Raw genomic sequence first — 26,130 nt, forward strand, 5'->3', positions numbered from 1 at the left:
ACATTGTACTAAAAGTGGATATGCGACTTGTGAGAATACGTATGTATGTAAAGGCTTGATATCCTATCTAAAAGCCTCCTATAGCGCATGCGGACGGGTAAGGTTCAAGGCTTACAGTGCTTTAACACCGCCTAGTCTCACCTATTCGTAGGGACTGTCTTCCACAGTACTGTTTTTTTTCTGAAATAGCCGCTCCATCGGTGAAGGGACTGCGACTCGAGATGGTGAGTTACTATGGATCAGGGGAAGTGAAGGAAAAGAGAATGTTAGCTGAGGAAAGGACAAGAGGGAACGGAACACATGTCATCCACAAAGCTTGAATTGACCGCTAGTAAGCGTAGAAAGAAAGCACGAACAGCTAACTGACAGGAAACGGACCCATGTCAAGCCAACCCAGGCGGCCCGTCAAGTCACATCACATGTATTCCATTCTGCTACAAAAATTGACGCGACCCCCTTACCCAATCACGACATGCAGAACGAAACACGAGAACGACACACATCTCGTACGAAGTCGATGGTGCAACCCAGCTTACGCGTCCCAGCCACACCACCAAAAAAAATCACTCAGTCAGATAAACAGAGGGCAAACAAGTTCCAGATGATGAAAAACATTCCATTAATCCATGCACCCTATATACATGCACCTTCTCTCTCTCCATTACCCTTCCCCCCCACGTATCCAACAAACAACACCCCCCTTCGATACTATATCATACAATGCTATCCCCCCTCTTCCAGAATTGTAAAATAAGAGAAAAAAACGGGTGAATTGTGTATGTGTTTACAACAGGCCCAAAGCAGCGATACCAATAGCACCGATGCCGACGGCAACGCCGGCAGACATGGTGGGGGCAGGGTTGCTAGTGTGTGTGCTAGTGTGCGTGCTGGTGCTGGTGCTGGTGACGACGACGGCCGTCTTGGTGTCAGTTGCAGTGTTGACTTTGGTGCTTGTGATGGTAACGTCGGCGGCGGTGGCGAAGGCCGCGAGGGCGCAGACGAGAGAGACCTTGGTGAAGAGCATTTTTGCGTTGTTGTTGTTTTTGTTTGAAAAGAATTCAAGAGAGTGAATGTATGTGTGAGATTGAGAGGTTTTTTTTGTAGTGACTGGAGGATGGATGATGAGTTGGATGGCTTAGATATTTGCCTGAGCATGAGAAGGGGGCCCTTCTTATACCATGATTTTTTTATTTATTTATCCAGCACATATTTCCTGTTCTGTTTCTTGCTGGGGCCTTGTTTACTGCATTGCATTCCCAGTACCAAACGCGAAGCCGGAATATCCGGTTCTGCCCCAAGCGCTTGTTGAATCATGCCCAGATCGTCGAGCCTAACAATGTAATTGCTTGTTCCACCCAAAGTGTGGCGGTGCCTAGACTGGCCCGCGGAGCTTAGTATGCTTTAGCATGGCGCCAGCCGAACAGCCGAGCGATCGTGCTGATCACAGAAAGCTTGTCCTATGTACCCCACAGCCTAGCGGTCAACTGTGTGGAGTGGAATCTGGGTGAGTTTGGCCATGTTCTTCATGATTCTGTACATACATGCATACAAACAAACAGACATCCAGAGGTAAGTCATCCAACGGCTCGGCCGTAGATGCTTGTGAGGCTAGAAGATTGATGTGTGGCTAGTTGCAGTGGCGCGGCCGAATATACGCCTTCTGGCTTTGAGCCATTTCCGGGCTACATTGTCTAGCGGTACGATTGGTAGAACGATGCTTAGTCGAATATCGAACATGTGATGTGTCCCACGGAGACGCGTCTTCGGGTATAACCTGTTTCTGCACAAACACAACAGCACTTATGCGATCCAAGCTTAGTACGCTTCATCGGGTGCAGATAGTCCACCAGTACAGTATTTGAGTGACAGCAGCTTGTACAACATCTGGAACGGGTCGTTAGTAGATTCCATTTCAATGACATCTAGTTGCAGAAGCCACTGTTCTAGTCCCACTCAAACTACTGTTGCGTATCGACACGATGGGTGGTTAATCTGAGAAGTCAAAGGTTCGACCGAAGCATGGCTTGTGCAGGACATGATGCTGTCGGCTTCCATGGCGATGAGCGGAGCGTTGTTGCTTTTGTTTCATAGGCTAAGGCGTTTATGCAAACAGCATAGTGTCTGTGGCTTGATTGGTTACCTTCGTCATGGGAAGGTCGAACAAGGCTTGGGCCGTGCGAGCAGCGTATAAGCAATATCGTGGCGCAGCAGTTACGTAGCGGTGGCGGGGCGAGTAGCAAAATGCCGCTCGAGCCGTGTATAGATATACGCCAACCTAAGTCATATATAAATGCGGTTGCCTGTGCAACATCAGTTCCCACTTTGTCAGGCAATTTTCCCGAAATACGTTCGTATACTGCTGGGTGTCGTTGTATTAGTGATGAGGTTGAGTGTACTGTTGAGCCAGGCTTTTGGAGTTACATGCATCCGACCATAGCGGGACAATCCCTGTAACGGAACAAAGTTTATTCCTTCGGTCCATACATACAATCATGTGAAGTAGGTTCTGGCTACTTGCGCAACGTTACTGTACTTTCCGTTCATGGCAAAAAACGCTGTTGCTCTAAAAGAAACGAAATAAGTACACTAGGCTCCAAACATTGAGTGACGTAAATTCTTACACATTATTTCTCGTAAACAGAGTCACCCTCAACGAAGCTTGAAGATATCCCCTTTGTTTCTGCCTTCCAGAATGTCGGTAATAGCCTCACCATCCATGATTCCATGCACATAACTAATGGCCCAGTCAGTGACGGAAAATAATACGCAGTGAGGTGACAGCTCACCATTCTCCCACCATCGTATATGTACCCTGGCTTTGATAATCGGTACGCCTTAGTACATAGGGCACTTCTCCGCCCAGTAATACACAGATCTTGTCGTTTTCGGAAGCGGTCGGTGGCAGTAAGCAGAAATGACCCTTCTTAGTTATACAAAACCTTCGGCTATTCAAGCAAAGTTGTCGTTTCTCCATAGCTTGCAACAAATCCTCCTCCTCCTTCGTGGTTTTGGGTGGGATGTATTGTGCATCTAGGGGGAGTCGCTGTGCAGGAATCCATCCAGCATTTTCCTCGAAATGAAGCCCTTCGATCTGCCGGTCGGTCAAAATTGTTCTCCAGAAGGCATCCTCTTTCGCATGGGGCGAATGGTACGTTCTATTCAGAGTGTTCATAGCCATTTTTTTCCAGCGGCCAAGGATCGGTCTATTTGCGCGGCCAGCAAGACCGATATCATCTGGGGAGGGGTAAACCCATCCGCGTTGACTGACCACGTCAAACAGACAGCCTCGGAGAATTAATGTACGAGAGTCATCTCCAAACTGAATAGCAGAAAATGATCTTGACCGGTCTGGCCCAGCTGTCATGAATATTCGCTGCGACTCTCCTACATCTTGGTTCGGCAGAAAAGAGGAGACTGGTGTGATAGATCTCGAACCAAAATCGGGAACCCAAGATGGAAGACGTGAATTCCTAGTCTCATAGTATTCTCCAGTCATCCAGCGAAACAAATCCAGGCCTTTGTCTTCCAACAAGAACGAGGAGACGAGCGATAGGTATATATCCTCGAATGGTTTATTGTAGTCTACCTGAACTCTGTGGTCACCAAGAAGGCCTAAAAGGCTATAGATCTTGTCCCTAGGATCGGTTACCGATCGATATTTGAATGACCATAGGGGATTTGACAGTTTGAGTAGCTCAGGCGGGGAAGAACTCATCTGACGTGCTTGGCGCAGTCTTGTTAATGCCTCTGCAAAGCCAGAGACGAGCATGCCGAGGGTACGAAGTGCAGTTCTTTGAAGTATATTCAACCTCCAATGCAGCGGTTCGTGCCCGATATTCATCCATGCTATGGTGGAGGAATGGAATATCGACCAGGGAACACGCCGAGAGCCGCACAAAATGAGGACATCCAGAGCTAGTGCCACTTCTTGGACTTTCCACATTCTTTTCCACCAGGGACGGGAGAACAAGTGAACAAGGGACATCATTCGTCGAAGAAACTTGTCGGTCTCAAGGTGTAACAGCCAGATTGACTCCTTATCAAATTCAGCAACGGCGGCCAAGTATGGAAGGAAGTCAAGAGCTACCCCACTATCGAATGTCTCTTCACCAAGCCAAGCAATTACACGTTCTGCTCTAGTATATATGTCTCCCATTAGAGGTACTTGGACGCCTTTCTCGTCCTCGTTGTTTTGGTTAATGCATATTGCATCGATCCAAACGGTTCTTGTACTTGAAGATTGCCGCAGGCGACGCAACGCGTCTCGAAGGTTTGGTCGAATGTGGAAGGGTAAACTGTTCAATGATATCCGGCATGTACTCTCCTCAACACCCCAAGTATATGAGAGAGCTTCGTATGGCGGTGCTGAATCTAACTGATAGTCCTGAAGCCTGCAATGAATATCGGCGGATAGACTTTTTCCAGGAATGAGCTCTAGTTATCTGAAACCATTGGGTTCCAGAGGGCGGTATTGGAAGCCACGTCGGCGCCGTTTCTGACTTGGCGACATGTTTAAGCGAAGAACTTATCGACGAATTCCTGGACATAGACTGGAAGAGCCGCTGGTGTGGGCAATCTAAGTACTAGAATTTTGGTAAAACATGTTGCTTATTCCATGGTGAGGAGTTGTTGAAGGTGACAAGGAAATCAGAAAACGGCTGCCTGCTTGACAGGGAATAAGAGTTGTCCAAGGCTAGGTGATCAGCGGAGGCCGTAGCCGCCAGCCACAGCGCGTACAGCTTCCTCATAGATGTCTCAATATGGTATTACTTCTGAGTGGCGCTTGAGATGTACTTCCGACCAGCCTAATGCATTTCAAAGGTCATACCGTTGGTGCGGAGAAACCACCAGGATACGCACCCTTTATCTTGGTACAGCCTCGTTAGGCTGTAGTTCATAACTCCGCTATTTCGATTATTCTCTACAACTACCAAGTTTTTGAGGAACACGTCTCGCCACGAATTGGTATGAGGAGTCAGATGAAAGTCGGGTGTTCCGTTGTGGTCGAATCTTCTTCTCGAAGGGCAATCACGTGATTTAGTTGCTCTAATGCTCCTTCCCTCGTAAGCACGCAGCGGGTAAACTAAGCGTCGATGCTACCATTGCCATACTCATTACACACATTACTCAACAGCCTTTGTAGACATTCACATCATACCATGGTAGAAATCATCTTACAAGGCTGTTTTATTTTTTTCCTATAAATATTACAGTCATACACTGTATCTGGGTATCATTTCGTACATGGTTGTAGGCACAGGCCCAGACCATATGTGTCATGTGCAGTTCCTCAAGAGACATTATAGACTACGCTGTCCCATTTGACACGATTGTCTAATCCTTGGTGCAAATATAAATGTTGACAAGAGACGGATAGTCATGTCGTGAATAGCAAAAGCTTTGCAGTTTACCGTGGTTGAATAGCGGGAAAATATCGAGGACCCGAATAGCCGTAGAACTGAACACTCTCAATGTCAATATTGCCGTCACGTTTGGGACTCCAGAATTTGAGTAGAACATGCCTCCCGGAACTGCATAGCCAGCGTCAGCATGGTTCATCTTGACGTATTTGTTTTCAAACTCACATGGCTGGGTGGAACTTGATAGTGATCTTGTTCTTGTTCTTTGCAATAAAAAAACGTGCATGCGGAGCAATGGGTGGTTCAGCATCTGTGGTGCGCTCGGATGGCTCGATGCGACTAGGTGCAGTGATGCGTGACGCACGAATTGGCTCCATGTACCGCTCTCTCCGTTCTCTCCATTCGCTACCGTACTGACTGTATCCCAACGTGGGTGGTCCACGGATAGATGCCGGACGCGAAACTGTCTCGTCATCTTCGTCGTCGCTCTCTGGGTGCCAACGACTCTCTCTTCGTAGACGGTCTGCCATGATGGCAGCACTAGGAAGTTCTTCGTTAGAGTCCGACTCGTCATCTTCGCTAACCGCTGTTGTGACGGTGAAGGGTGGCGGGGTAGGAGCCGAAATGCCAGCAGCAGGGCTGTAAGAATCATCTGCTACATGGTCACAGTTGTCGGCTTCGGCCTCGTCTTCATGTTCGACCATCTGACGCAATATGCGTCGACGGTCTGAGTCCGAGCGCAATGAGGATATCAAGTTTGCGGATTCGGCGTTTAGCCTTTCACTGCGGAGACGAAGATTCTCGATGCGCTCCTCCATGTCTTCTTGAGTGCCTTGGCGGGAGTACTGCCATACGGACGGGTCTTCAAGGGCCTCCCGCAGAGATATCTGCTCGTTGTCTTCGTTGGGCAGGCTAGGCGTGGGGGACATAAGGGGGGAGCGATTATCATAATGCAAACTGTATGCAGATGTGCCCGACAAGAGATCATCTGCAGACATGGACACGAAAACAAGACCTTCTTGGACACTGGCACGAGGTTAGCAGTAGGACTAGACGATCAACAGGAGACACGTACGGAGCCGTAAATCCACGGTCCGGTGCTCGAATGACGACCTTTTCTAGGGCAAAAGGGGCCTCGCCAATGTGTTTCAGCAGCAGGTTGCATTGTGAGCTCTCGCTGCAATAGACACTCTTATCGTTCCTCAAGACATTTTGGACTCTGTATAGGCCTGGGGGGTTGTCCCTGCGATGCTCGCCGCCGTCACAGCTCACGACTTCCATACGCAGGCGCCCTGGCACGACCTGGCCCTTGTGGCCATACTTGAAGCACATGTACTCGGCGGGGCTGGTCGTGTCGTGGTGGAGCTTCCTGCGCTTGTGGGTGCGCTCGCTGTTGACCTGGACGATTGGGCTCCGGGGGCGGGCGAGCATGTTTGCATTTACATTGGCGGTGAAGGGGTTGTTGATGGGCACGTCACTCAGCGAGTCTGGCATGTCGTTGGTCAGGTCCATGGCGGCCGAGCGCTGTTCGCGAATACGGGCCTGGGAGCGGCGGAGGTAGCGTTCACTCGGTGTCGCCCGGGGGCGGCTGGGGCTGGCCGTGGGAGGGCGGCGCGACAAATTATCGGGAGCAACAGCGCTGTCACGTGGAGGGCCGAAAATGCGGTGCAGTGGGCCTCGTCGGGTGGATGTGCGAGCGCGCGCACGCCTGGGGGGCTCTCGCGGTGGTGCGGCCGCGGACGCCTCATGGAGCGCGGCAGTCTGCTGGCTCGTCATGGAGCGCGGCCCATTGCGTGACGACGACGATGTGGTGGGCGGGCGGGCAGCCCTTGGCGGCGAGGGCGAGGCATGGGGGAAGTCGAAGCTGCCGGTGGTGAAGGGGAAAGTTGCGGGGGGCGGCGATGGCGACGGGGGTGGTCTAGGCATGGCTGGTGACGTCGGCGCGGCTGAGCATGAGCGAGGGGAGAGGGCGAGATCGGGCGTGGAGAACAGAGGCTGGTATAGGGCGAGGTGTGGGCGGAGATGTATATACGTATCGAGTAGTATCGACGACGTTGGAGTTGGGGACCAGAATGCGCTATTACATATGGATGCGGACACTATGGATGCCGCATGTCTGGTCTCGGCAACGGGCGAGCAGGGAACTGGGGACGGGCGGGCAGACAGGCAGGGTGAAGGATGCCCTCTCACACACGCTGTGGCTGATGCCGTCCACCATCAGCGCCCTCGCCCTCGCCCGTCGCCAGTGGCCAGTGGCGGGGTGGGGGCTACGTAGTACGTAGTAAGTATATGTGGAGTAAGTGGGCTGCAGAGCCGCATTCCATTCCGACGCTCTAATTATACTTTGTCAATCTGCTACGTCTACAACCTTGCAAACATACATGGCATGGTAGTAGTTGGCGACTGCACTGCAACCTGCCTCTCACCTCCACTTGGCCTGCCTCACCCACGTCATACCACCGCTTAATTGCCTTCTTCTGCCCAGACCTCGCCTTCTCCTCCCCCATCCACTTCCACTCTTACTCTTGCCCTCTTACAAACCATGGTCGACCTGACCGAGCCCGCCGCGATACCTCCGCCCGCAGCCAATGGCGCTCTCCCTGCCGAAAACGCGGCTGGTCAGACGGTCGCTGCCATTGCCCAGGCCAGTCAGATTTCTGCAGACGAAATCGCCCTCTATGACCGCCAGATCCGCCTCTGGGGCGTCCAAGCCCAGCAAAAGATTCGCACCGCAAACATCCTCCTTGTCTCCATCAAAGCCCTCGCAAACGAAATCGCAAAGAACCTCGTCCTCGCCGGCATTGGCTCCATCACCCTCGCCGACCACGAAAATGTCACGGAAGAAGACCTGGGCGCGTCCTTCTTCATCAGCGACGCCGATGTAGGCAAGAACCGTGCCGAAGCTGCAAGGCCCCAGGTCGAGAAGCTCAATCCACGCGTCGTTGTCAAGACAATCACGGCCGACATTCGCATGGAGCAAGATCCCGGCTTCTATGCTGCTTACGACGTCATCATAGCCACCGACATGGACTTTCTCTCCACATCGGCCCTCAACGCAGGCGCGCGCATAGCAAAGAAGCCCTTTTACGTGGGCGCATCCCATGGCATGTACGGCTACATCTTCGCCGACCTTGTTGAGCACAACTTTGTCATTGAGCGCGAAAAGAGTAATCGCGACACTCAGATTGGCCCGGAAACTACAACCAGACGCGTCAAGGACGTCCAGGTAAAGAGGGAGAATGGAAAGGTCGTTGAGCTTGTCACCAAGCAGGAACTTTACAGCCCACTCATGCTGGCCAAAGACTCTCCCTTGCCCAGCGATATTGCAAACAACCCCAGGAGGCTGAAGAGGGTGCACCCACTACTCACATGTGTACGTGCGCTCTGGGAGTACCAGCGCAACGGTCATGGCATCTACCCGTCCCACACCCCTCAGGATCTTCAGCTCTTCACCACCATTGCCAATGTTAAGCACAAGGAGCTTCTCCTCCCTGCGGAAACCCTCAGGGCAGATGTTCTTAGAAGCTTCTTACAGAATCTGGGCAGCGAGCTGGCGCCCGTCACAGCCTTCTTGGGCGGCCAACTGGCACAAGATGTCATTAACGTGCTGGGCCAGCGCGAACAGCCAATCCAGAACTTGATGCTTTTTGACGGCGAAGACAGCGCGGGTCCAGTCTATGCTCTTCACCCCATCTTCCCAGGCACCCCCGTGCCCATCATCCCGAGCATCCCTGTCGACGCACCCGTGACGGTAGTTTAGAGAGGCCTGATGAAATGGAAGTTGAATATAGTTTGGGAATTCATGACGTGTCGTCCCGGACATCGGAAAACCATGTATAGCAAGAGAAGAGATACCCAAATAATAATACTGCATGACAGCGAGGGAGCAAACTGAGCTTCAACACTACCTGATCTCCTGAACCACTCTACAGTGATGTCCACTACTGCGTCTTCTTCCCCTCACCCTCCTTCTTTCCCGTACTTGCCTTCTTCGCCCCACCCCCAAACAACACCCAACACAACCCCAAAAACGCCACAAACACCACTCCCATGGTCCCCGCCCTAACCCACTCCGCCTGCCTTGTATCCAACACCGGCACATCAATCCACTCCACCAGCTCCTTGCCGCCCTCGACCTTGGGCTGCACAGTCATAAACCGCGTCTTGGGCCCAAACAAGGCCTCATACCCAAGATGCACCCTATCAAACGGATTCGACGGATGCTGCGCCCCGGACTCGGCTCTGCACGCCCAAAACACGACCGGCCACGGCACCGGCAACGTGGCATGCGTGCTCGGCGCAGCAGGTAGGTAGCGTGTATGCAGCGGAATACTAACGTTCCAGTCGCCTTCTGGAATCTCTTTGTGCGTCGGCAAGCCCTCCCAGACGTTCTCGTCGGGACCGACATCGACCTCTGGATACTCCATCTTCTCGGGTTTAGGGACGCCGAGTTCGAATAAGGCGGATGAGCCCCAGGGGGATACGGCCCAGTCGGGCGCTTCGAGGTCGGTGGCGCCGGATAGGGAGCGCAGGCGCTTGAGGTGCTTGGAGGCGAGGAAGAGGGAGTCGTTGAATTGGTATTGGTCGATGAAGAGGTAGGAGGGGAGGGTTAGGTAGGTGTGGAGTTTGCAGCTGGGGGCTGGTGCTGTGAGGTTTTGGGCGGGGAACGTGAGAGTTAGGGTTGGGTGGAGGCCAGTGGGTTGGTTGAGGCTGGTGGTGTAGGTTAGGGGGTGGGGGGATGGTTTGACAGTGGGGTTTTTGGAGGGGGCGACATGGGGATAGTGGCGGGTTGGGGTTTGGAAGCGCGTGGGTTCTGTTGCTCGAGTTAGCTGAGTTCTTTTTTGTATGTCAAGGACGTACTTGGTTTCTCGTCTTCGCCCAAGACCGTCAGGAAACCGCCGAATTGAATATCTTCGGGATCAGTGTTTCCCTCCAGATTCAGTACTCCTATCTCAACCGTGGCGTCTTTACTCGGTAACCGTATCTCATCGGTCCACCCATTTCCACTCTCGCCTGCGTTCGGCCATCCCGCAGTCACAACCACCGCCCGTGAAATGGTATCGTAATCCACATCAACATACCTCGCCGTAACAAACTCACCCACCACATCCACACAATACCCCTTCTCCTTCCCCCCACAAAGCACTCGCTGCAAATCCTCCTTCATCCCATAAATCTCCCCTAGATGCCCATAAAACTGCAAGGAAGCCGACATGGCAAACCGCTCAGACAGCACAGGCACCTTTGTCGCACTCTGCGACATAGTCGAACACTTCAACTCAGACGACACCAACTCACGAAGCGCCAGGCAAAACGCATCGTCAGCCGTATCATCCAGCGGCGTAAACAAGGCATGCAGACCCGGCGAGACACGTGACGTAAACGGCGGAGTTGCAATGTACGATTTGGGCGATTGCCATCGCAGATGCATTTCATGCCATTGTGAGAAGAAGAATTTCAACTGTATCCCCTCCATCTATATTAGCTCATCTCCTTTCATCTTTGAGAAAATAAAACAAGGTTGGGAAGATAGGGTTAGATGGAATAACGTACACTTTTAGGCAGCTCATCCAACCCAAGTGTGATACGGTGTTCCTTGGCCGCCTCGATGCCCTTCAACGCAAACACGGGACCTCGCTTGTCGGTCCCGACTTCAAGTTGCTCGGGCGAGAAGGTGTCGGAGTTGTGCACTATGTATGTGATGCGCTGTTTCATGGTTGATGCTGTTGACGAGGCTTCCGTGGGATTCGCTACTAACAGTTTGTTCGTCCCATGTCTAACGCGGCGAGCTATGTCGACCTACACGAGCGGGAAGCACGCACACGCCGCTAGTCCGGATCTACCGCCGTAGCGTAGGATGGCGCCGCTAGTCTTGGGTATGAGGGGGGCGGGGACGTGCGTCGCGGACATGTGCGTCATCGGGTCTTTTTGGCTGGCGCCGCCACGCTGAGTTTCTAGAATCAACACTGCCCTCCTGGTACGCGCAAGGCATTCTTTCTACTACTACCGTGTCCTGACACGTGTTGTTGCCACCTGTGAAGTTCTTGATAATCTACGTACCTTTACATGTTGATGTTGAGACTCTTCATCGCCTAGGGCTTCCTTTCAAACGACATGCATATTTCCAACTTCTTGTACCCGGTGCTGCTGGCCGCCAGTGGCGCTGAAGCTCTCCGATCAGACAAAGTCAAGCTTTCCAATATTCAAAGTCTTACCTTGCGAAAGGGGCAGCAAACATCTGCGCGCCGCGTTGATCCAATCCCCCAGGTACGCGAGCATTCCAAACATAGCACTGCTAGTTGAAAATACTAACATACACATTACAGCTAAAATGCATCGGAGGCTCTGCTCGCGGCCTCTACGAGCCCGAGATTATGCGCTGCAAGAATAGCGGCTCCGACTACGACGAGAACTCCATCCAGTGGACCTGCACAGCCTCCCTACCTGAAGAATTCAAACTCGGCTCCACAGACGTCATCTGCGAAGGCTACGACTACCCCGAGGACCCATATATCCTAAAAGGCAGCTGCGGAGTCGAATACAGACTCATCCTTACCGACAAGGGTCGCGAGCGATATGGCAAAGGAAGAGGCGGATGGCAGGGCGACGACGACGACGATCGACGTGATGGCCCGCGGACTACGGGCGAGAAGGTTGCGGGAGTTTTGTTCTGGATGCTATTCGGTGGCGTTGTGCTCTGGATGATTTATTCGGCATTGCGGAACCGCGCTGAAGCACAGAATGGTGGCGCTGTTGGTGGAAACCGACCTGGTTGGGGAGGAGGTGGCGGTGGTGGTGGATGGGGAGGAGGCTACAATGACGATAACAATGACCCGCCGCCACCGTACTACCAGAATGACCCCAGGAACTCCAAGTCGGGATATGGAACTACCCAGGGCTGGAGACCGGGATTCTGGTCTGGTGCTGCGGGTGGTGCTGCTGCTGGCTGGGCTGCTGGTCAGTTTGCTAACAGGGGTAATAGTAGTAGGAGTGGTGGATGGGGTTCCAACAGTGGTAGTGGAAGTGGGAGTCGCTGGAATAATGGTGGTGAAGGAAGCTCGAGGAGTTCGTCTGGAGATAGCTACTCCAGTACTAGACATGAGAGTACTGGGTTTGGAGGCACCTCACGGAGATAAAGGAAGGCAGTGAGTGATTGTAGTAGTATGTTCTCAGTTGGCATAAGAATGATACCCCCCTAGTTCTATATTTGACACAAAGCCCCGCAGCGCGAAGGCTATCTATGGAAAACAAGAAAAACTCATGGTAGAAATTTATCAATAAAATTGATCACTCCAATACCGGGGTATCTACTCCTTCTCCTGCAGAAACTCCACAACCGCTACATCACGTTAGTACGTTCCCTTCTCAACACATCACAGACACAACTCACCATTGATAAACTGCTCAGGCCTCTCACTAATAACCCAATGCCCCGCATCAATATCCACAAGCTCGAACCTCGGAAAGAACCGCCCGATAATAGGCAACGTCTCATCGCTCACATAGTGACTTTTCGTGCCTCGAATAAACAGCGTAGGTTTATGAAACGATGCCTCATCGGGATTCGTAAACGGGAAGTCGGCCATGTTATTCAGGGCTTTGGTCAGAATACGGACGGGGATACGGAACTTGAGGGGTTCGCCGGGTGCGCCTCGCACAAGGTTTGAAAGGAGGAATTGGCGGACGGCTAGATCCTTTGCGTACGGCTCCATGACTTTGTCTGCTTCTTTTTGGCTCTTGGGCTGCGCCTTTTCCACGGCTTGCATGCCCTCTGCGTACTTTGGGAAGTCGCTTGAGAGCGCCGCGTCGACGGGTGCGTTATCCACGGGGATGATGTTGGCGCAGCAATCTGGGTTGCGGAGGGCCATTGTCATGATGATTTTTGCGCCCATGGAGTGTCCTATCAGAGTTGAGTTTTTCAGCTCATGCTTTTTTAGAAAGGCTTCGACGTCCTCGGCGAGCACGGTGTAGTTGTGGACATTGTCGTGGGGGGATTCGCCGTGGTTTCGGGTGTCGATGGCGTAGACGGGGCGTTTGAGGATGCGTGCGATTGCACTGGGAGTGAATTAGTCTTGACTACGAATGAAAGTGTTGAGTGATTTGCGCATACTTTCCAACACTCTGGTTGTTTCGCTTGCTGCCAAACAAACCGTGTATAATCACAATTGGATCGCCCTTGGCCTTGCCCGAGTCATCGTGAAGTCGGTATGATAGGTCAACGGCCCTCAAGTTCGCAGAAGCGTGGAATGAGCGCGTCCATGACGGCACGAGCGTCGCATTGAGTCCGCGTATGCGACTTGTCTGCTTTAGAGGGCTAAGCGACGCAAACAGAGGTTGTGCACTCCTCGATATTGTGCGCATGTTGAAAGTTTGACATTGATGGATTTCGGAAAGCTTCCGAACTTTTTTGTAGCGCCAAGACCAACGTCATGCCGCATTTTCCCGGTCTTTTATCTTGTCTGCTTTTGCGACTCATGTCACAGCAACTACATCTTTTGGAAAATGTTGTCAGATAATGATACGAAGAGACACAGTCACAAACTTTCAGCCTGAGAACGTACCGAGACTTTATTGATTACGGAAAATATAACAGCGTCTCGACAGAACAGTAGCCAATCGTTATCAGAAGAGACTGACCATTAGAAGCAGTCCACAAACAATACTTGTATTAGTAATACGCCAAAATTGTTTTCATAAGTTGGCGAACTGGCGAAAACCCAATTCCACCATCCCCGCTCCATCGACTACAATGGTGACAACATCATCACATCCAAAGTGACTATGTGCCCGCATTATGGCTTCCCATAGAGTTTCCTCGTTTCAATATCCTACAAACACCTCCTGTAATCATCATAGTAAGGAAGGCCGTCTGCAGATCATTAGCTCATGGCCTACTTTCATCTCACGTTCCAAAACTTGCTCTCACATCCAATCTGCGTCCATCCAGCCCAAATCCAGCATCCCCACCCAGGAACCCAATCCCACTTGGTGTACCCTTGAGATCCAAAAGGCTTTCCACGAGCAGTGCAGCGTACGCCAAAGCGATCGCCACCCGTGACCGTCCTCTTCCGTGAGCCACTGAAGGGCGTCGTGTCACAGCCCTGAGAAGGGAGTGCCTCCGAGTGGAGATAGCACGTGGCGTCGGCTCTAGGAAGAAGTTCAGCAACAGCTTCTGCGCCCGGGTTTGGGCTGCTCAGTGGTACTGCGGTTGCCACGAGGGGAAGCAGAAAGAGGATTGCGTTGCTGGGCTTCATTTTTTCCGGACGACTTGAGCACAGATGGCTGTTCTTTTGAGAGGAAGAGAAAGTGTGAGAATGCCCTTTGGAGCTGTGAAAAGTGCTTCTTTCAAGTGGACTATTTGCAAGTTTATATACACACTGTGATCCGGTCAGTGGAAGTATTGAGACGATTCCAGGCCCTCGAGTTCAATTATTGCTCCTGGGCGTTATTGCCGGATACTCCTTCAACTAATTTGTGTTCACGATAGTGATAATGGCTAAATGCTAGGTTTCTCGGTTTCATCGCATTGCGGACTACACCAGGAAGGTCCGTGCCATGGAGTACCTCGCAGCAGCTCAGCTGCCAAGCCATGTATAGTGCTCCCTGCATTATTATGTTACACCTGGGGAAACATGAGATTTGAGAATGTTATCTGGAGCCTTTTGTAGTTCATGTTCATTCCTCAAGTGAGGAGTTGGAGATGCTCAATTAGGTCTATTAAAGGTATCAAAGGCATATATGCCCGGAATTAAACTAATAGATATCGCAAACATGATCTCGCTCAAAGAAACAAATCATTTTTCCCCCAATCCCAAAATCTCAATCCTCCTTGACATGCACAACAACCTTTCCCCTCGCCCGCCCCGTCTTCAACTTCTCATACGCCTTGGGCACATCGCCAAATTCCCACGTCGAATCAACAACCGCGCGCAGCTTCCCCTCGATCGTCCACTCGGCCAACTGCTCAAAAACGGCCGTACTCGGCTTTGCATCCACAAACACATACCCCCTCTTCCCCCAACTAAGCAAACTCGCAATATTATTGCCAAGCAGCTGCAACACACCACTTAAGCTCACGCCCAGCCCTACCTGCACAAACTTGCCTTCTGCGCGGAGAAACGGAGTAGAAGCACGATACAGATTCGCGGGCGCACCCACATTATCGAGTATGAGATCGAACACCTCGCCCCTGTCTTTCAGTTGCTCGATGATTGGCGCAGTGGTATAATCCAACACGTTGTCAGCGCCCAGACTCTTGACAAGCTCGATATTCGCCGTCGAGCACGACGCCGTGACTTCGTAGCCTAGTATCTTCGCCATTTGAACCGCCGCTACACCTGTGCCTCCGGAACCGCCGTTGATGAAGACTTTGCTGCCGGGTTTCGCATACGGAGCCAGACCAGTGTGGACTGTCATGCCGACGAGAGCGATGGCGACGAGGTCGTCTCCCTTTAGCCCTTCTGGGGCTTTTGCGAGTAGGTCTTGAGATACTGGGACGTAGTCTGCGAGCGCGCCGTGTTTGGGTCCTGGGCCAATCGAGCCGAATACTACGTCTCCTTCACGGAACTTGGCTACTTTGCTGCCGGTTTTGGTGACTCGGCCGTAGATTTCTAATCCGGGGGTCATGGAGGGGAAGACTAGGCGTGTTATTAGGCCGAGCTCGAGGATCTTGTAGTCGATTGCGTTGAGGCCTGTTGCGTGGCTTTCAACGAGGACTTCATCGTCTTTGATGGATGGGATGGGGAGGCCTGAGGGTGGGATGGAGAGGTTCTTTTCCATGGGTCCCGATGAGGCTTTGAATTGCCATGCGCGCATTGTGGTGGCCATCTGGGAGAGGACAGATGATATGAGATACTAGGGGGTTGGGTAGAAGAAGTTGTAACTTTGATGTGTGTTGAGGGAGTAAGCTGTTTTAATCTATTCTATTCAAGTTGAAGCTGATTATGATATCTGCGCAAGTGGATTATACTGTAGTGATGATGATTGTGAACTGATTGTATGATACCCATCCAGGCAGCCATTCTCGCGAATATATACATGTAAGACTTCTAAGGCGTCCTACTCAAAATGCTCTTACATTACAACCAACAGCGAAGTGCGCGAGCTTGGTCAGCCCTACGGCAAAACATAGAGCTGTAGGCCGACGCCAAGGAACCACAACTACCATTATACCATCGCTTATACAAAAGACGTTGGTTATGTCACCGTTCGCACGTTTGAAGGAGCGAGTTCAAAGCTTACAAATATGACGAAAGGACGAGTGCGGGTAAGTTTAGGATGACCAATACCGGTGCAGCGAGGCGCTAGACCAAAAACGTACTAGTGCGGGAGACAGAATGCGGAGTTAGCACATAGGTAGGTATCTTGACCCGAACTCATGTTGCACCTAACACTCTGCTGCGTCGTCTTCATGCAGTGTTGGATATTGGGTCTGCCTAATAGCAGACCCACTTGAAAACTTGAATAATGTCCGGGCGTATTTGATAGTGAACTGATAGCATGGCGTTTGGTTAATGGAGGGTCGAGTATCACCAACATGCCTCGTGACAAGTGGGGCTACACTGAATACACTATACCCTTTAGTCTGACTGGAATGTCATTCTTGTATTTGCAATAGTTTCAAGTAACTAGTATCCGTTACCTGCCCGGTGCTGGTGGCAAAATATCTTTTGTTATATTTCCTAACGTCCCTTGCTTCTCTCTATTGAGGCTAGTCTCTCGTAGTGTATATACATGGTTAGATGCTCCCGTCTTACAAGAGTGCAATGACACAATATAAATCTTGACCTAACTCGCTTCCCAGATGTTACTTTTACCTACGGTGGTTATCACTCACATTTTTGTACGAGCACTGGTGACCCGTTTACTCCAACTCAGATCGATAACGTCGCTCCGGTTAAAGTCCAAAGACTGTCATCGCTTCAACCCATAACTGCCGAGAAGTATATAGATGTCGTATTTCAATAACATATTACAGTGCATTATCTCTCAGCCCACCAATAGGCGTCGATAAGATATCAACTCCGCGGACTTCTTCAGGGACCTTTACCGCTCATACACATACACCTACATATGTGAATCTTTCACATCTTCGGATGCGAACTGATTGTGTTCCACTATGCCCCACAATTCAACATTCGTTGAGCCTGGTGGTCAATTCTTCACGTCAGAAAATATGGGGAGGGCCCCCCTGTTGGGAAATGAGACAGTAACCCAAGGAAGTATTTCCTGACGAAGAAAAAATATTCGTCTATGCTCACCTATTTTGGGAGTTGGATGGCTTGTGCGCATCGGAGAAGAGATTTCTCATCTCATTCCACTCTCATGTAGCAATTCGGAATGATGCTGCTGTTCTTCTGCGACGTTCAATAAAGCAAATATCTGCTGTGACTTTAACAAAACCCCCCTCGGTAGTACTCCGGCTCTCGTCATGGCAAGATCGTAGTGAGACAAAGAGTATTCTTCCACGAGACGATGAGAATATCGGAAATGATACCAGCATCGTAGAAAAGGATGCAACTTAGAGTATCAGCGTAGATATACAGATGAAAAACATGCCAGCTCTGTGTACTTCTGTAGGATCGGTACGTACTCAATTGCAAGGCTGCTTCTTCGCTAGTATGAATTCGGGACACTCCAGACGCGTCGGCCCGCAGACTTGGCTCGGTGGCGTCCAAAATATTGTACGTAAAAGCAATGGCCGCCCCATAACATGTCTTCAAAAAATGACAGGTCCGGCTGATTATTTACCACGATCCTGGCTGATAGTGCGGCTATATCTATCGACAGATCCATGGCAAGCGGCATTGCTACACTAGCTGCCATGGAGAGTACTTTTAGGGAGTATCCCCCGAAATAGTCCAGGATGCAGCTTCCCTGTAGGTAAGTTTGTCGCAAAGGGCATATGTAAAACTCCAAGCTACCCATAGTTCCGGTTGCGCCAAGGCAAACACAATCAACAGCCGTCTTTACGACCCCTGAGACAGACTTAAACCACAAGCCATCCTTTGTTACGTGGATGTAAATGACTACCACCCTGAGACAAGACATTATGAAAAAGTGACTCCAGACTGCGTAAACTCCGGTGCGCCTTCCCCTGCGAGACATCAGCCTTGCCCATTCATCTCCGTCATAAATCTCAGTCCTGCCTCTCAGCTAGAAATGAGAAACCAAAATTTAACGAGTGCGCAAGAGAACTGACGGCTCAACCCGCCTTCCCAGCCACCTTGTCCAACACTTCTCCAGCGGCTTTCCTCAACAGCTCCCGATCCTCGTCACTCATATGATCAACCTTTTCCACTAACAGCTTCTTCAAAAATGAATTTTCCTTCTTGAGCCCTTCGTTTTCCGCCTCCAGCTGCTTCGTCCGCTCCTGCATCTCGTGGGTTTTTTCCATGAGGTGTTGCTCACGCTGTTTCTTCTTCTGACGGAAACGAGCGGAAGCAGCTTGATTGCGCTTTCTTTTGTCTTCTTCTGCTTCTACAACCACTGGATCAGTGAGCAGAGTGGCATTTGTGGGGTCAGGAGACGTGGCTGATGAGGTGGATGTCGCATTGCTGGCAGGGTATGGCGTGCGATAGGTGTTAATATTGTAACCGTGCGCGGCTGTGGATAGCCTTTGAAGATCATCCAATCCGAGATTTATTGCGCTATCGGGCTCGTAATGGTGCGATAAGTGGCTTCTCATGTTTGGCACCGTTGGTGAGGTGTACTGGAGGCCTTTTGAGGACATTAGCGAGCGTGGTAAAGTCGAAAGAAAGATGGTGTGAAAATGCGGTGACTGCTGCGTATTTGATTGACAAGTGATCCGGATCAACAAAATGCATCTTTGCTCAGCGTGCATAAATGCCTCCCAAAGCAGGCAGGCCGTTGTTGCATGTATCGTTGCATCGCTTGATCACGTGCAGCTAGCGGGAGCACGCCATCCTCTCCCGGCCAAACGTCATCCAAGACCGACAATCCAGGGAATTCGGACAAGAATCCAGAACCCTGGGAGAGACGATGCTTGGACCACCAAAAAAAAGCGCGTGGAGGAGAGGTGACGAAGAAAATAATGATTGAAGAGAGATGAGGGGTAAGCTCACCTGCAACCGATGGACTGCTCTCTTGCAGGGCATACGCAAGATGCTGGCTTTGCGCAAACTCGTCATGAGTTTGGATGTGCAGTTGCTGCAGATGTTGATTGCCAGGTCGATAGGCGTGATCGTGGTCGTGGTAGAGATTGGATGCGTCGATGACATCGAACATATCAGGTCCAGAGGAACTCCCATTCGCATGCGCGTCGGTGAAGGTCGGCTGCCCAAAAGCTTGCTGACTGTAGGGATCGGACATTACTCTCCATGGGCCACATGAACTTCTGCGCAGTCGCTTCCTTTTCTCTTGGGATGGTTAGTGTTGGATCAGCGGCTCGGAGGGCTTTGTTGTGTGTTCGTGGTAGAGCTTCGCACCCGAGGCCTTTTTGGGGGTTCAAAGACTGACGTTCGTCCCTGCATGGGCGCTGATGCGCTGCCCTATAAGAACGACACAAATGCCAACCAGTTACCCGCCTAGGTGGGCTGCCTGCCCCCACTGCCACAAGTCCTTTCTCTGAGTGAGCCAAATCCAGGATTGTGTTGAATTGCGCCATATCTCTCATACGACCGTCGCAGCCCCCACGCTTCTGCACGATGCGTAGGTGCAATGGAATACCTCCAAATGCGGGCTGCACAATGGCCTTGTTCCCTGCTAGGATGCATGGGTTCGTCACGTCTGAACCTCGTGGGGGCGGGGCTACCCATCGCCCATTACCGGCACTGGCGCAGAGTCGCTATCCGGATTTCCCTGCAACTCCATCACGGCTCATGCCGTCATCGCATGGCAGTGCGGGGAAATGTATTTTGTTGTTGCTTGATCGAGGTTGCGCTGTGGAACGTATCGAATTGCTCTGGTTTTCGCCTCGAACGACGACAAGACTAGAGCAGAACGAACTTGCGGTAAGTTGGTTCCCGTCCGTTCGCAAGATCGAATAGGTGTCGTTCCTCCTGATGTGCCTGTGCTGCAATAAGGCTTTTTCTTATCGTAATACTACTGTCTAGCAAGACTTAGCACTTTGAGTCGCATGCACTGCACGCCTTAAGATTCGCACCGAATGCACGTTTCGAAGTAGCGCATATAGCATATAAAGCGTTTGGCCGGGATGAACCATGCTCAGAGCAAGACTGAGCTGCCCGATCTGTAACGAACGGAACTTGTCGCCGTTTTCAGAGAGATCCACCATGCGTTCGGTGTGATGAGAAGTCAAATCTTGGCAACCATCCAGGATGTAGAGCGAGCTCAGGAACATGATGACTTAGAAAGACTGTATTTCTGGAAACGGGTCCAGCTTCTATGCGACATGAATCGTACATTACTCGGACTCAGGATCAGGCGAGGGCTGCGGGAAGCCAGAATGCAAGCCGAAAGGGGTGATGACCTGAACTTCTGGAGAGGAACGGCCGTACGGAGCAGGAACATTGAAGGAACCGCCTCAATTCCTGCGTAGAGAGGCAACAATTGAATATCAGAAAACGGTTGAGCTTTGTAACAAAAACACTGCAGAGATTCAGAATGAGTCCCTTCCGATGTTTCTCGCCAAGGGATTCAAAAGGGATACTACTGCTACTGCCAAAGGATGAGGGAGGGGATCTTCGCTTTGGAATTGTCGCGGTCGATGGAATTGGCCAGGAGGAAATACAGCGATCGTTTGAAGGTAATCTAGTCGAACGGGACCTTAAGCTGAAAGGTTTCTGTGAGCAAAAGAAGTGTAGGATACGGGAGGTGATCTTGTCTGAGGGCCCATAAAAGTATTTCACGTGAGCCGTACCCGCATAGGATAGGCCGTATATCATATAACGACGCGGGTACTATGGAAACAGGGTTCCTCTGGTCCTCTCTGTATCGTCATCAGTAAATGTAGTTGCTTGTTCCTGTAAATCGACTCACCCTCATATCGACAATCTCACTGAATACGTTCTCACACTGAGCTATTCTTGTAGCTTCAAATAACAGGAAGTCGAGGTTTGATCCCGCCTTCACCAGTAGAACTGCCTCAAGCCAATCGGTTGCTTTTGGGGTACCAAGCATGCTGATTTTCAGCACCCATTGATGTTCCATAACCAGAATACGACTCTTGCATCTCCTCAGAGGACATCTTCTGAGGCTCCATTCCCAATAAAGGCGTTGAGAAAGTTTGGAACTCGTACCTTCAAGTCAAGGGCTCATAGATTCTTGAAAGCTGGGTCGTGCATGAAGAGCCCATTGGAGATCTCGTATTCGAGAAGGGTTCTTTGTCAGCACGAATCCTTGCGTGCTACCAGGGGTGGGGACTTTGAACCAGCACCGAGTGTCGGAATAGAGACATGGTTTCTTCTGGGAATCATCTGGGATCTAGCCTTGGTGTGACTCACAACGAGAAACCTAGCTTCTCGCAGTTTGGTCGTTTCGCACAATGGCACGTACGACGAGTTCCGTGTGTTCGTGGGGCGCCGGGAACAAAACTCAATTCATACGCCCGTTGAAACAAAAACCCAACATTGAGGGTACAACGGGAAAGTCGTGAAGACATGCGGGGTCGTGATGCAGTTCATGGTGCGCGCATCCATGAATCAATTTGACGTAGTAGTGACCTTTGTTCAAGATGATGAGAACTAGCCGGGCTAGCAATTTGAGGCGGTAATGAGAGCGCGAGTGCGGATGCTGTTAGGTGGAGGAGGAACAAATGACACAACTGCGAGAAGTCAACAATAAGAGCTTTCGGCCGATCGCATTGTAGTTGGTTTAAGGTTGCGAGGGTTAAAGAGGGTCAAGGGTAGCATGTGTGCAAGGGGGCCCAATGGGAGGTATGCTAGGTATCAAAGCGGGTTAGTATCGCCCGCAACTTTCCCCGACCAGCCGAATAGGCACGCATGACAGCTGCCAATCGGTCCTTTGCCCATGTTTGCGCTGCAGCCATATCTTGGTTTGTCGTCTTTCGCATAGGAAGATAAGTCAATGTTTAGCTGTCTTATCTCAAAATCAAGGCAGTAGTCAATGCTTTTGTCAAAATGTGACCAGATCGTTGTTTCCGCGTTTGTAAGCGACCAGCGTCTCGCGATGCGGTCTTGCCATACCTTTCTTGATCGTTACCCATCTGGCCCAAGTACGTCTTCACAGGTGCAACGTACCCATGGTTAGGTTTGCAGCAAAGAATAGACAAATATATCTCGTGCGTATTATTCATCTATATGACCCAGTATCGTGTGCTTCCCACCTACTCGCTCTAGCTCATCCATCCACCGCCTGTTTCCTTGAGGGAGGTCTCCAGAGCCAATGCGTTGGTATCCCATTCGCTTTTGAGCGGGCGAGTTCGTAAGGTCTTTGTCCGGATCTGAAGGAAGCGGCCAGCAGCGAAGCCCAGCGTAAACACGAGGAGACTGAAGAGCGCCAGGGCAACCCAGGAGTGAGGAAGATGATCGTCCCACTACGATACCGGTTAATAAACGTCTTCTTGATACAACTGCCTATAGGAACTGACCAGAAGCAGCTGATGAGAGCCATAACCTACTGGCTGGGTTTCCACACCGTCCAGCCACTTGAGGACGCCCCGGTTTGCTCCCTGGTGGTCTGCCAGCTCGCGCGCTGCCTCCAGTTGGTCGAGAGTTTGTTCGGCGGAAGGAAGGAGCCGCGCTTGGATAGTTTCCTCCTCCACCTCATAATCTGAATCCGGGCTGAACATTGGAGCGGCAGGAGGTCGAGTCGTTGTAGTGGACGGCGATGGTGACTGGAGGAATATGCTTATGGTTGTTGAAAGTAGTGAGGTGAGCGAAGGCAATTTTTTGTGATATTGGCAAACAGCTGGAGGAATGGACGTCGTGTAGAGGTAGGAGAATGATTTTGCTGTCTGAGTTTGTGTTTGACACCAGGCAAGGAAACTAAGGAGCTTGTAGAAGAAGCGTTTGCGTAGCGGCAGAGGTCAATGCAAAACTTACGCAAAGCGCTGGTCGAGTGAAATCTGACGAGAAACCAACTTGGAGTGTGGAGAGAGGTTTCCGAGAAGAAATGGTTCCCAGTATTGTATGCAGAGTCCGAGCAGTCGAGAAGATGGCTTTGGCCCTCTGTCTACTTCGGAATGGAACATATCTTTTCTGCTCTTGCAATATAAGACAAACGGGCTACTGCCGCCGAACTGCCTAGGAACTCTACAGATTTCTTCCTTTGGCCCAACAATGCTCCTGATGTGCATGATGACATTGGATCTCTACCGGCAGTTCAGCCACTGACCTTCGTGAATGTGCGTGACACAGACCTGCGACTAAAAGCGACTGACAACTTGCTCAGACTTGTGTCCACCACTGAGCCTTACGACACAACAGCAGCGTCATCCCTGAATTTGACCTAATTTCTGTTCAGTTGCTCATAACGAGATCATGTACCTATGCGCAAGATGGATTTAGGCGTACACTTGCATGCAGAGGAGCAGTTGATTTCGTTGCAGCGCCGGCACAGACATCGATCCCGCATGTTTTCCTCACCTCGCACACGAAGCCGACCGTCATTCCACACCAACCGAAGGCCGAATAGCCAAATACAATGATGGACGAGAATTAGAGAGCCAGAATGGAGAAGCTTCTTGAGCAAATCCGGATCAAAGAGTTGGAGCAGATCCAACGCTGCGACACCAGGCAGTGCAAGGTAATCATCTTCGGCAACCTATGCCAATACTGCATCGATCAAATTGGTTATTGGAAAGAATGGGGAGCTGAGAGGGAAAACTGAGAACGGGCACAAGAGGCTAAAAGTTTTCAGGTGAGCACGCGCTGAAGAGAATTTTGTATTCCGCCACGAGGGCCTCTTTCTCAAGAAGCATATGCTGACAATGGTAATCCAGATCGTGAGGGGCACGGCAACTCAACGACTCCGGTTCAATCTCGACATCGAAATCGACGAGCTCAAGCGTATGACCATCGTTCGGAAGGCGCTCCACATCCTGCTTCGCTTGGCCCCTGCCACGAATGAATACTTTCATCCCGACGAACACTCGAAACCCGGCAAACACCTTGTTCTACTTGACCACAAGATAGACTCAACCGTGCGCATTTTCCGCTACATGAATGAGCACATGGCGGGGTCGTCGCTGTTTACGTACGAGCCGCCAATGATGGCTATAATGGCACATGATACCTAGGGAACCGTTGGAGGTCCTCGAGGCGTGGTTCGACTTGCCCTGTCGAAGAGGTGGGAGACTTTGCACGTGTACTGAGGATGAGACATGATTCCTTGACCGCAGCCTTCTTGTATACTAGAAATATAGGTGCTGGCTGCCAACCATGGGAACATGGTTGTTCAGGATACCGTTGGCGAGAAAGCGGTAAACAACTCCGAAGGCATATGCGCCTGCCAAATGGATTTACAGATATGAATGTGACTATTTTCAACTTGCACTTTTGACGTCTACGTGGCTGCCACGGTCCAGCTGTTGGGGCGTACCGAGTCGTATTCAGACTTTGGCGTATGCAAATGTGATCTTCTTTGTTGCGGCCAAAGTTCCGTATCCATTGTTGAGGGCTTATATCGCAGCGGCTGAATTGACGCATCGTACACCGTCCAAACAAGACGTTGCTCGATATGATTTCGATTTCAAACTTGGTCTCAGACCATGCAGGCGCGCCAGTGATGTGGGGAGGCAAAAGGCGCATTGCAGCCAAGCCATTGCCCTCGGGTGCAAAAAAGAAAGATCATACACAAGCAACCAGGCTTGTAGGAAGTCCATATCAGCACTGCAGATCCATCACACTCTATGCATGAGGTAAAAAGGTCCTGAAAAAGAGCAAAAAAGGACCCTTCCAAGCCAAACTTGGGAGATGATTCTCTGGTAATGGGTTTCTGCCTTGCAGGCTACTGTGTTTGATAGTTCCCTGTGTCACAATGTTAGTAGTCCTGATGGTGGTCCGTCCAGATTGAGGTTTCGACTGGGCGATAGTTCGAACGTTCGGCCTATGGTAGGAAGTCAGCCTGTGTTCTTTCCGAGTGGGCTATTCCCACACCCTTTAAGAGGGCGAAAGACTGAATAATTAGAGCCATTATATAGCCCAAGTCTTTTGATATAGGTAGGTGCCTGGTTGGTAGAAATCCAGAGAGTTGTAAGCGTTGTGTGTGCGTGAGCATGGCGGGACGCGTAGGCAACAAAGTGAACATGAAGACTCTTGACATCTTCACGACTAGCCGCGCAGCCTATGCCTCCTGATTCAGATGACCCATACTATTTGATCTACAAAGGATTGCGTTGGCACAATCTGCATCGGGGGTTTGATGTTCTGCTGCTGGTGCAGCCTTGTGCTCTATCCACACCAGGCGGCATATGTTGATCTCAACCGGCAGCTTGAGCCGCGTTCAACGGCAATGCTGAGCGTGCCGTGAAGAACATTATGACCCCTTAGAAGAGAGAACATATTCTGGTGATTTGTTTGACTTGAAGCTTCAACGAAGAGTCGTTCAAAAACTCTTGGGGTTCCGAATCGCATGAGGTTGTCACCACACAATCCCGATTCAATATGCTGCAGCTGCACAACATAATGCGTGCCACCAGCAAGTAGATAAAAAGGGGCAATTGCAGGTACAGTGATGGCTGCTGGATACATTGCACTGTAGTTCGTGCGTATGCATTTTCTTGTCGGCGGAATCCTGTGGCAGTACCAGCGTCAAAATCCAGAAGTCATGGATAATCGCTGCACCACCCCTATCTTGCTGGAGATCACGCTGAGAAAAGCAGCAGTTT

At 50.9% G+C, this 26,130-nt stretch overlaps 15 protein-coding genes across 15 annotated transcripts; 5 read left to right on the forward strand and 10 right to left on the reverse strand.

Annotated features, from left to right (window-relative positions):
* Nucleotides 1-723: 723 nt before the first annotated feature.
* COCCADRAFT_83949 (uncharacterized protein) lies at nt 724-1,155 on the reverse strand (the record flags this gene model as incomplete). Its single annotated transcript, XM_007709467.1, has 1 exon — nt 724-1,155. One exon carries the CDS (start codon nt 1,153-1,155, stop codon nt 724-726), a length of 432 nt encoding a protein of 143 aa, XP_007707657.1.
* A 23-nt stretch (nt 1,156-1,178) lies between these two features.
* Nucleotides 1,179-1,334, forward strand: COCCADRAFT_84047 (uncharacterized protein; the record flags this gene model as incomplete). The annotated part of the gene is made up of 1 exon (XM_007709468.1): nt 1,179-1,334. The coding sequence occupies one exon, from the start codon at nt 1,179-1,181 to the stop codon at nt 1,332-1,334; it is 156 nt and encodes a 51-aa protein (XP_007707658.1).
* Nucleotides 1,335-2,649: 1,315 nt separating this feature from the next.
* COCCADRAFT_22470 (uncharacterized protein) lies at nt 2,650-4,547 on the reverse strand (the record flags this gene model as incomplete). The annotated part of the gene is made up of 3 exons (XM_007709395.1): nt 2,650-2,734; nt 2,787-4,391; nt 4,501-4,547. 3 exons carry the CDS (start codon nt 4,545-4,547, stop codon nt 2,650-2,652), a joined length of 1,737 nt encoding a protein of 578 aa, XP_007707585.1.
* Nucleotides 4,548-5,407: 860 nt separating this feature from the next.
* On the reverse strand, nt 5,408-7,136 carry COCCADRAFT_32813 (uncharacterized protein; the record flags this gene model as incomplete). The annotated part of the gene is made up of 3 exons (XM_007709420.1): nt 5,408-5,531; nt 5,586-6,386; nt 6,436-7,136. 3 exons carry the CDS (start codon nt 7,134-7,136, stop codon nt 5,408-5,410), a joined length of 1,626 nt encoding a protein of 541 aa, XP_007707610.1.
* Nucleotides 7,137-7,902: 766 nt separating this feature from the next.
* COCCADRAFT_84056 (uncharacterized protein) lies at nt 7,903-9,120 on the forward strand (the record flags this gene model as incomplete). The annotated part of the gene is made up of 1 exon (XM_007709469.1): nt 7,903-9,120. The coding sequence occupies one exon, from the start codon at nt 7,903-7,905 to the stop codon at nt 9,118-9,120; it is 1,218 nt and encodes a 405-aa protein (XP_007707659.1).
* Nucleotides 9,121-9,301: 181 nt separating this feature from the next.
* COCCADRAFT_32815 (uncharacterized protein) lies at nt 9,302-11,075 on the reverse strand (the record flags this gene model as incomplete). Its single annotated transcript, XM_007709421.1, has 3 exons — nt 9,302-10,173; nt 10,221-10,821; nt 10,914-11,075. The coding sequence occupies 3 exons, from the start codon at nt 11,073-11,075 to the stop codon at nt 9,302-9,304; spliced, it is 1,635 nt and encodes a 544-aa protein (XP_007707611.1).
* Nucleotides 11,076-11,474: 399 nt separating this feature from the next.
* On the forward strand, nt 11,475-12,496 carry COCCADRAFT_1159 (uncharacterized protein; the record flags this gene model as incomplete). Its single annotated transcript, XM_007709377.1, has 2 exons — nt 11,475-11,627; nt 11,687-12,496. The coding sequence occupies 2 exons, from the start codon at nt 11,475-11,477 to the stop codon at nt 12,494-12,496; spliced, it is 963 nt and encodes a 320-aa protein (XP_007707567.1).
* Nucleotides 12,497-12,667: 171 nt separating this feature from the next.
* COCCADRAFT_83995 (uncharacterized protein) lies at nt 12,668-13,721 on the reverse strand (the record flags this gene model as incomplete). The annotated part of the gene is made up of 3 exons (XM_007709470.1): nt 12,668-12,699; nt 12,751-13,415; nt 13,471-13,721. The coding sequence occupies 3 exons, from the start codon at nt 13,719-13,721 to the stop codon at nt 12,668-12,670; spliced, it is 948 nt and encodes a 315-aa protein (XP_007707660.1).
* A 467-nt stretch (nt 13,722-14,188) lies between these two features.
* COCCADRAFT_32818 (uncharacterized protein) lies at nt 14,189-14,614 on the reverse strand (the record flags this gene model as incomplete). The annotated part of the gene is made up of 2 exons (XM_007709422.1): nt 14,189-14,229; nt 14,281-14,614. The coding sequence occupies 2 exons, from the start codon at nt 14,612-14,614 to the stop codon at nt 14,189-14,191; spliced, it is 375 nt and encodes a 124-aa protein (XP_007707612.1).
* A 565-nt stretch (nt 14,615-15,179) lies between these two features.
* Nucleotides 15,180-16,187, reverse strand: COCCADRAFT_22477 (uncharacterized protein; the record flags this gene model as incomplete). The annotated part of the gene is made up of 1 exon (XM_007709396.1): nt 15,180-16,187. The coding sequence occupies one exon, from the start codon at nt 16,185-16,187 to the stop codon at nt 15,180-15,182; it is 1,008 nt and encodes a 335-aa protein (XP_007707586.1).
* Nucleotides 16,188-17,302: 1,115 nt separating this feature from the next.
* Nucleotides 17,303-17,572, forward strand: COCCADRAFT_84009 (uncharacterized protein; the record flags this gene model as incomplete). The annotated part of the gene is made up of 1 exon (XM_007709471.1): nt 17,303-17,572. A coding segment is annotated over one exon (270 nt), but the record flags the coding sequence as incomplete, so codon positions are not given.
* A 992-nt stretch (nt 17,573-18,564) lies between these two features.
* Nucleotides 18,565-19,691, reverse strand: COCCADRAFT_83899 (uncharacterized protein; the record flags this gene model as incomplete). The annotated part of the gene is made up of 2 exons (XM_007709472.1): nt 18,565-19,079; nt 19,445-19,691. The coding sequence occupies 2 exons, from the start codon at nt 19,689-19,691 to the stop codon at nt 18,565-18,567; spliced, it is 762 nt and encodes a 253-aa protein (XP_007707662.1).
* Nucleotides 19,692-20,430: 739 nt separating this feature from the next.
* Nucleotides 20,431-20,682, reverse strand: COCCADRAFT_83778 (uncharacterized protein; the record flags this gene model as incomplete). Its single annotated transcript, XM_007709473.1, has 1 exon — nt 20,431-20,682. One exon carries the CDS (start codon nt 20,680-20,682, stop codon nt 20,431-20,433), a length of 252 nt encoding a protein of 83 aa, XP_007707663.1.
* Nucleotides 20,683-22,635: 1,953 nt separating this feature from the next.
* COCCADRAFT_22479 (uncharacterized protein) lies at nt 22,636-23,598 on the reverse strand (the record flags this gene model as incomplete). Its single annotated transcript, XM_007709397.1, has 3 exons — nt 22,636-22,836; nt 22,891-23,287; nt 23,345-23,598. 3 exons carry the CDS (start codon nt 23,596-23,598, stop codon nt 22,636-22,638), a joined length of 852 nt encoding a protein of 283 aa, XP_007707587.1.
* Nucleotides 23,599-23,858: 260 nt separating this feature from the next.
* Nucleotides 23,859-24,495, forward strand: COCCADRAFT_76826 (uncharacterized protein; the record flags this gene model as incomplete). The annotated part of the gene is made up of 2 exons (XM_007709474.1): nt 23,859-23,906; nt 24,310-24,495. Coding segments are annotated over 2 exons (234 nt in total), but the record flags the coding sequence as incomplete, so codon positions are not given.
* Nucleotides 24,496-26,130: the final 1,635 nt, after the last annotated feature.

Source organism: Bipolaris zeicola, assembly GCF_000523435.1.
Source record: "Bipolaris zeicola 26-R-13 unplaced genomic scaffold scaffold_8, whole genome shotgun sequence".
NCBI lineage: Eukaryota > Fungi > Ascomycota > Dothideomycetes > Pleosporales > Pleosporaceae > Bipolaris > Bipolaris zeicola.